The 8659-nt window shown below is 32.7% G+C and overlaps 2 protein-coding genes across 2 annotated transcripts; both read right to left on the minus strand.

Moving 5' to 3' along the window:
- Positions 1-4473: 4473 nt before the first annotated feature.
- LOC111786141 (transcription factor bHLH118-like) lies at positions 4474-5353 on the minus strand. The gene is made up of 2 exons (XM_023666481.1): positions 4995-5353; positions 4474-4908 (listed from the first exon to the last, which is right to left on the minus strand). Exons 1-2 carry the CDS (start codon positions 5316-5318, stop codon positions 4474-4476), a joined length of 759 nt encoding a protein of 252 aa, XP_023522249.1. The 5' UTR covers positions 5319-5353.
- Positions 5354-6607: 1254 nt separating this feature from the next.
- Positions 6608-8644, minus strand: LOC111786140 (subtilisin-like protease SBT1.8; the record flags this gene model as incomplete). Its single annotated transcript, XM_023666480.1, has 1 exon — positions 6608-8644. A coding segment is annotated over one exon (2037 nt), but the record flags the coding sequence as incomplete, so codon positions are not given.
- Positions 8645-8659: the final 15 nt, after the last annotated feature.

An 8659-nucleotide genomic window follows, 5' to 3' on the forward strand; every position in this document is an offset into this window, starting at 1 on the left:
CTAATTTTCATGTTTCAATCGATCTACCGTATTAAATGATATAGATCGTTTTTAATTATTGTTGATATAACGGATATATATGGTAGGAAAGTTTTACGTCATATTGATTATATTTTTTAGAGCAAGTTGACACATGGACCGGTCCATTTGAATTATTTGGATACCTAATCAAGTCACGATTATCGGACAAACCATATATATTTTTATAATCCAAATATCATAGTTTTTAATTAAAATAAACTTTATAATCCAACATTTTATTAATTTAAATTAATAACAATATCCAAATTTTAAAATAACTTACGTAAGTTTTAATAAATCTTAATAACATTGAGTTAAGAAAAATTTTAAATTATTGTTTCTTAAAACAAATTTACTAATCCAATGAGTATATGGAAATCCATCCTAAACGGAATGAACCAAATTTAAGGATTGATTATTGAAAATTGGGTCAGCGCTCAGCCCAACCAAACTGTGTAATTAAGCCCACTAAGGTTGAGCCCAAGCCTAATTTGGACCTTTTTAGGTTCAGGCTAGACCAAACCAACCTAATGGTGAGTTAGTATGGTATAAGAATAGAAACATTTGATTAGTATCATAGTGAACCATTTATGAAATTTAATTATGCTGAACTAAATTAAACTAAATATAGATTATAATTGAATATTTCATAGAATTATAAGTAGAGACAATTCATAAGGGTGAGTTAAAATGATAAAATTCAAAGAAAAAAAAAATAAAAAAGAAAATTTTCTTCCCACGCTTGAAATGATTTCAAAATGGTGGAAATATAATGTTTCGTAACNGCGGTCTTTTGCTGGTTTTCTTATGGGAATGTATCAAAAGAAGAGCTCTCGTTGAATGGCGATGCGAAGGAAGCAGCTTTTCCTTCCTTCCCCTTAGTTAAATCTGTTAGATGTAAGAGGAAATGAAACTGGTTTGATCTGGGAGGTTCTCTGAGTGAGCTGTAAGGAAGAGAAAAGAGAAAAGGGAAAGGAAAAGTTGTCTTTGTTGCATTATTTTATAGTTGAATTATATATATATATATAGAGCCTTTTGCTTTAGCTATAACTTTTATTTAAGCTTCACTTCCTAAGTAACATTTAAATGTTATTAGTAATATCCAAATAGAAGGTTACCAAACGTTTGATTATAAGTTAAGTAATAAAGTTAAAGAACATCAACCATTCCTAAAAATGGATCAAAATCTTAAAATTGATATAAAATGGGGTAAGACGATGATAATTTCTTGTACTTGAAGCGTTTAATTTTAAAAAAAAGAATAATGGTCTAGAGATTTGAGGATGGAGTCAAACAGGGGGGAAAGGTAGGCAAATTGGAATGATTTAGGAGTGTGGAACATGATAATGATGTTTCTCTCGCGTGCGAGGCCTTTAAGAGAAAAAAAAAAATCAAATACTTCGCATCAATTTTAATTTTTTTTTATATGCAATTGATAAAAAAAAATTGAAATTTTAGACAAAATACAATATTTTTTTAAAAATTAATGATAGATGCATGACAAAGGATAAAATTTCTGTATTTTCTAGAATATATGTATTTACTTTTTATATACATTATTAGATTTAATTTTACATTTAAAGAATAATATGAGAAACTTCCATAAATAAATATTTTGACCAAAAGATTAGAGAATACAATGTTTGTCAATGGAGCTAGGTTCAAGTTGTTATGCTGATAAATTTAAGTTAGTTTTTCTTACACGTGGCAGTTTTTTTTTTAATAAGTTAAACCTTAATTTAAAAAAAAAATAAAAATAAAAACACGAGAATGCTAAAAGTGGTTCAACCGTGGGCTTGTGAAGGCCACGTGACCATAGGCTTGGGCCGTAAATGCTCAACTCAGGAGGCCCAACTCTTCATTTCTCTCCATTTTTCAGTCTTATCTGACATAAATTAGTTTTTAAAATAGTTAAAACTACTTTTTATCATTTTTAAATATCTAGTCTTATACTTTTAAATGTGTTTGATTTATTAAAATGATTTTTAAAAAATTTTAATGACAACTTTGTAATAGTATATATCACCCGTGTAACAATTATTTATAAGTTGAATTCGCAACATATAACTTAGTTGAAAAGATATTGTAACATCCGAGTAAATGAAAGATACATAAATGAATTGAAACCACATCCGAATAAGAGTGATCACGAGAATAAATGAATTGAAAGATATTATCCATACCAATAAGGTGCACATTTCTTTAACAACATCACTATGGTATAACATTGACGAATTTCTAATAAGATATTTGTTATTTTATTTTTTAAAATAATTATCAGTCATTTGACTTACATTGATGAAGGCTGATGTGGCATGTTATTATATTATTAAAGGATGTTGTGTAAAATTACTTAATCTTATAATTATTAATATGTTTTTGAAGTGACGTAGATAATAAACGGATCTATGAAAATAACTTATTAATTAATTAACCAAATATAATTATATAGGTTTAGAGGGTAGACTTGTAACATGACAGAATGAATAATATTAAAGGCTATTCTACAAACTATTTAAATGCAATTCATTTAATATATAGTTTGATTGCATGAAGTTTATTGTCACGTGATGCTGTGCTCTCCCACATGGGTTTTCACTCAAAAACTTGGAATATGTTTCATTAATGTCTCACCCCTTTTATAAAATAAATAAATTAGATTGTATCTGAAAAAAAAATGTAAAAAATTGATTAATCATTAAAATATATATTAAAAAAAATTGTCTTGACATAATTTAATAGGTTACGTGTTAATAACGAAACTAGTTAATGAATTGTACGTTGAATATATTTATAATAATAACTATTTGTAAGTTAACGTGGTCCATGAGGTTAAAAAAAATAAATCTACGGGTGAAAACTTACAAATTTTTAAACGTTAATTAAATTAAAATTTAAGTCTATAAACACTCTTTTACTTATAAATTTTTTATTTTTGTTATCGATATTTTAAAAAATCGAACATTTTTTTTTAATTTAGTGAAAAAAAAAATGAAAATAATTATGTATTTTTGAAGAAATGAAAACTCAAATCAAATGGGAGTAAGATTAATAAATTTGTAGCATAAATAAAAGAAAATAGAAATTCAATACTTTAATCCCTAAGATTAATAGAAATTCAATTAAGATCTAAGTGTATGCCTTAAGATGCGCATCTAACTAAATAAAGAGTAATATACATTAAATTAAGGAGATGTATGAGTAAAAGAGTGTTAAAATAATTAATTAAATCCGTAGTCTGGTAAATGAATTAATTACCGACGTAGTAGAAACACAAAAAAAGTGAAGTGAAAAGCAATGGTCGGCCGCTTCCCATACACATGCATTCAATTATTGACTGTACTTTCACTTTTATTTATTTATTTAATTTATACATTTTAAACCCATCAATTTAAATTATATTTCAATACAATAAAACCGCGTTATTTTATAGCGAAAGAAAAAGAAACTTATTTTAATAACCAATAAAGATAACACCTCATGTAACATATTTTTTTTCTTTTTAATACATGCAAATTTCATGATAATATATTTTATTAAAAAAAGTTTTCTTTAAAGGTTTATAATATCGAAAGAGGTATTAAAAATTTATTTTTAAATGTGTGCTAAAATAATTGTATTAAATAATGAGAGGGAGATGGGTGAGGCATTGAAAAGTGTGCCACATCATCTATTAAATAACAATGTAGCTTTTTTTTTTTCAATTTGGGTCGGTATTATATAGCTTAATAATGCACTCTTTTGTTTAATATATCTATCTATATTATATAACTTAATAATGCTAGCATATCAATTTAATCGTAACATAATTAAAATTGTGGAAATATTCATAAATACAATCCAAGAGGATTTTAATGTGTAATAGTTGCACGTCCTTGTGTTATGTTTTAATTTGTACATTAGTTGTATTTAAACATGTAAATTATATAAAAAAAAAAACTTCAAACCCAGCGTTTACATAGCAGGGCATGGCCCTCTGCTTCTAAAACGTGTCGGGATTATTACTCGACTTGACAATAAGAAATGACAAAATGTATAATGTGTATGGAAACAAAAAATACAAATATTTATTATTTAATTTATAATTTATTTTCCACTTTCACTCCACGATAATAAATATATATTTATAATTTTCTCCCTTTCTTGGAGACGATTTGCGTAAGCATTGGATTGAAAGTTTGTTGACCAAAAAGCTTAGGATTTAGAGTGAAAGTATTATTTCTTGTCTATGGTTATTATTTTCTTAAACCAGAACATGTTCATTGCTTAATAAAATCAACTATGCATATTTCTAATTTGTGTCCAAGATTTTTGTATTTTGTGTGACTAATAAATCTTATTTAAGATAGGAGAAAATCACATGGAAAAAATAAGAGATTGATATAATATGACTAATGATACTTTTATATTATTGGATATAGAAACGACATTGAAATTTTTTTCCCAATAGTTCTAATTGGAAAGAAAATATTCCAAATTCATTAACTTATGTTGCAATTCAGACACGTCGATACTTGGAGTATGGTTGGAATCAACAAGAGTTTGGCATTCGATGGTGTGAATGAAGCTGTCATTTACTTTGGTGGAAATGTAGCTAAGGATTTCGAGCCCTTCGGTGGCTAAATCTCGAAGAATGTTGGAAACAGGGAGGTTGTGTTGGGTGGCAGTGTTTAAAACAACTTGAACTCCTCCCGATTCGTTTCTGGCCCTCACCAACACCGACTCCCTTTTAGAGGAATCAAGGGTCTCCACCATGGTAGCCACTGGATTTTTGTCAGACACCCTTTTCAGCTCATCTCTTTTATTAGACAAATCTTGAATCCTGCTCTGCATATGTCGAATGTACTTCACCGCTTCCAGCATATGGTCACATATTGACCGTTTTCCCTATAGAAAAGGCAATGTTAATTTGTGGGTTGGGGCGGGGGAGGAGAAACAAAGGTAGAATAATGAGATAAGGTGGGCGTGTTTACCTTGAGATATTCATGAGGGAGAAGTGAGCGAAGAGTGGCGTAAAGAGAAGCCATATCTTGCCTTCTCTGCCGCTCCACATCTCTGTGCATAATCTTCTTCTTTTTGTGTTCGTTGGGGTTCATATCGCCAATATCATCGGAACTGTTGGCCGGTGGGTTTTTCCGGCGGCCATTTTTGGGCTTTTGAGTACCACTTTTATTGTTGTCCAAGGGAGAGATGGAGGGAAACTGAGGAACAGGAATATCTATGCAGGAAAGTGAAGGGAGAGGGAACAGTTCTTCTCCCAAGTCGTAAGAAAATGGGGATCCAACATTGTCATTCATGTTTTACGACACCCAAAAGACACACAGAGATGGATGGATTTTGAAGCAAAAATGAGCCTCTATTTATAACCACCACCAGTTTCCAAGGTCTCTCTTGGGCGCCTTCCAGTTCAAACTGTTGACTTTAGAATTATTTACTTTATAAACTTTATATTATAGCTTTATTTAATTCTTATTCATTATCATTGCTATTTTGCATTTATTATTGTACTATTATTATTATTATTATTATTTTCAGATCCAGTCTCTGTATTATATTTTATTACCCGAAGAATCTGCCATCAAATTTCTAAAAAAAGGCCTAAAGATACGTACTTCCACTTTTGGAAATTTTAAAATATATGAACTTAGCTCTGAGACATTAAAAATAGCCACGAACATAGAATAATATTATATCAATTTGGGTTAAATATTATATAGTTTTACTTTATACAAATATTGCTGTCAGTTGGAGTCCCAACCACTCACCACTTTGTGACGTTATTATATAATATGTTTCAATTAGATTTGGAACCAATCATTTATTTATTTTAAGCTCGTCATCAAGGACATAAATAACACAAATTTGCATTGTTTTGTAAATATATTTTGTTAGACTAATTATTGGGACTCGTTTTTCAAATATCACATGCTTTTTCGAATACATAAGAATATGAGCTTGGGTTAAAATTTTAGATGAATTAAGAATGAAAAAGATTATAAACTTGTAATCCAATTTTAGTGTAAAGTTTGAAACTAAAATTATTATACAATCAATTTTATTAATAAATCAATAATTTATTTACTTAAGATCAAGGTTCAAATTCTTAAGGAGACCATATCTCCACCCCTACTTACGAGCATGATTGTAGTATTTTTTGGTCGGAATCTATTCAAGTCAACTCCCGCCGAGATTCATTGAATTCCAGCCAAAATTATGGTCAACCTTCAAATTTTCAAAATTTAATTACCCTCCGCTGGTTTTAAAATATTGATCTCATTAAAATGAAATAAAATAAAAATTGTTGGAGTTAATTTTCTTAGCCGCATACACACTTCTAACAACAGACACTATCATTCATTTATTTTTCAATAAGTTGGTTGTAACAACCTAATCTTTCCACACACGTATTAATTATTTTATAATTGGATCATAAATCAATTTGATCCAGTATACATAGATTTAATTACATTAAACAAACTATATTATTCGTATAAAAGTAAAGTAAATAAATATAAACTAGTTGCAGTATTAGTAAATCAACACATTGGTTTAATTTTTTATTATACGGAGACGCAAATTTTTGGTCTCATGCAAACTTAAAAGAGATCGGACTTCTAACGACGTGTTTGTCGGAAACCCATTTGAGATATCCTTTACCAAATTCTGTTGAGGGACTGATCGAACCAATTCTCTTGAACGTCACTGAATATGTCACTTTTTCGTTAATCTTTGAGAAGAATATCTTACTTGGTCGGATTGTTACAGAAATGGACGGCGGTGCTTCGACCACGGCAGTATAAACTTCACGTCCACAGCCGACATTTGTCACCGTTCTTGTAAATGTTTGCGGCGGTCCTAAAACGACCGTAAATGACGGATAGTTGAGGTCTCCTTCGGGAATGCTTGGTTTTGCCAAACAATTAATTGGTTTACGGGCAATTGTTGCAACTTCGTTACTTTTGTATCCCAATCCACAAAGATAAGGAATGTAATCATCGGGTTGAATGTCATAAACTAATCCTGGGTCGGCTGCTTTTGATGGATTGACATGACCAGCGCCAGTTGCAAACAAATCCGCCGGCTGCAAATTTTCGTCGACAATTGGCTGGCCTTCAAGATTTGTTATGTCAGCGGTTGTCATTATGGCGGATTTAATGGCGGCCGGTGACCAATCAGGGTGAGAGCTTTTGATTAGAGCTGCAATGCCGCTGAGATGAGGACAGGACATGGATGTTCCTGAAATTATGTTGAATGTTGATTTTGTGTTACTGTTTTTGTCTAATGGAAATGGCCATGCGGCTAAAATGCTGACACCTGGACCGGTTATGTCGGGCTTCAAAATTCCAGGGCTTGCAACGCTGGGACCTCGAGATGAAAAAGAAGCTATGGCGGGTGAAAAGTTGTCGTCGCCAATTACGGTTCCTTTGAAAAGAATTGTGGCTGTTGGGTATGTTGTTGAGTTTATGTAGGCTTTTATCTTCAACGCCGCCTTGTGGCTGACGTGGCTTGCCGGAAGAACGTGAGCATCTGCTTCAGTACTGAACCCATCTTGTTGTTGGTTTAGGAGGATCATGGCGGCGCCCCCTGCGTTCTTGACTTCAGTCCCTTTTGCAATTCTTGCAATTCCTCCTCCTCTTTCGCATACCACAATTTTTCCCTTTACGTCGATGTCTTTCAATGATCCTTCTCCACACAAAGCGGCTGTTTGATTCTTCTCACCAGCGTAAACAAGTGGCAAAAATGTTGGTGGGAAATCGCTTGGTTGGAACAGAGATTCGCCATCAAATTCTTCTCCATTTCCAAGCTTTGCAGCGGCTTTGATTCTTCGATCAATGGTGCTGGCTGCAACCGTTAGAATCCACGGGGCTTCGTTGGACAATGTGGCTTTAAAAGGGCCTGAATTAGCAGCTGAGCAACTCACAAAAATCCCCTTTTGAATGGCTGCGAATGCACCTATGGCGACTAAGTCTTGGAAGAATGGAACCGATGGGCTCCCAAGCGAGAGTGAGAGCACATCGACGCCGTCTTCAATAGCGGCATCAAGTGCAGCGAGAATGTCGGTGTCAGGGCAGTCTTCTCCAAAGCAAACTTTGTAAATTGCTAGATGAGCTAAAGGGGCCATGCCAACAGCCGTGCCTTTAGCGTTTCCCAATGCCTCAGCGCCCTTGACGAAGGCACCAGCAGCTGTGCTCGCTGTATGAGTCCCATGACCATCTTCATCAATAGGAGAGTCATCCATCATTGTCTCTCCTTTCAAGACTTTTGTTGCGAGATTAAAAGATCTCGCACCTATAAGCTTGTTGTTGCAGGCTGAGAAATTAAACTCGCATCTTCCTTTCCATTTGGGTGGCGGTGGTGGCATTCCCACATCATCAAATGAAGGATGGCTTGGCGCAATTCCGCCATCCAACACTCCTATGATCACTCCCTTTCCAAAGTTTGAATCTTTCCAAAACCCAAATTGGCGATTCAAACCAAGAAAATCAGGGGTATGCGTTGTATGCAATTGCAATATCCTTTCACGCCTTGCTGACACAAAACCATCCTTCTCTTCCATTGCTTTCACTTGTTCTTCACTTAGTCTTGCAGCAAAACCACTCATCACATTTCGATACGAGTATAGCAAACTCGAACTCGA

Source organism: Cucurbita pepo, unplaced genomic scaffold (assembly GCF_002806865.2).
Source record: "Cucurbita pepo subsp. pepo cultivar mu-cu-16 unplaced genomic scaffold, ASM280686v2 Cp4.1_scaffold001078, whole genome shotgun sequence".
NCBI lineage: Eukaryota > Viridiplantae > Streptophyta > Magnoliopsida > Cucurbitales > Cucurbitaceae > Cucurbita > Cucurbita pepo.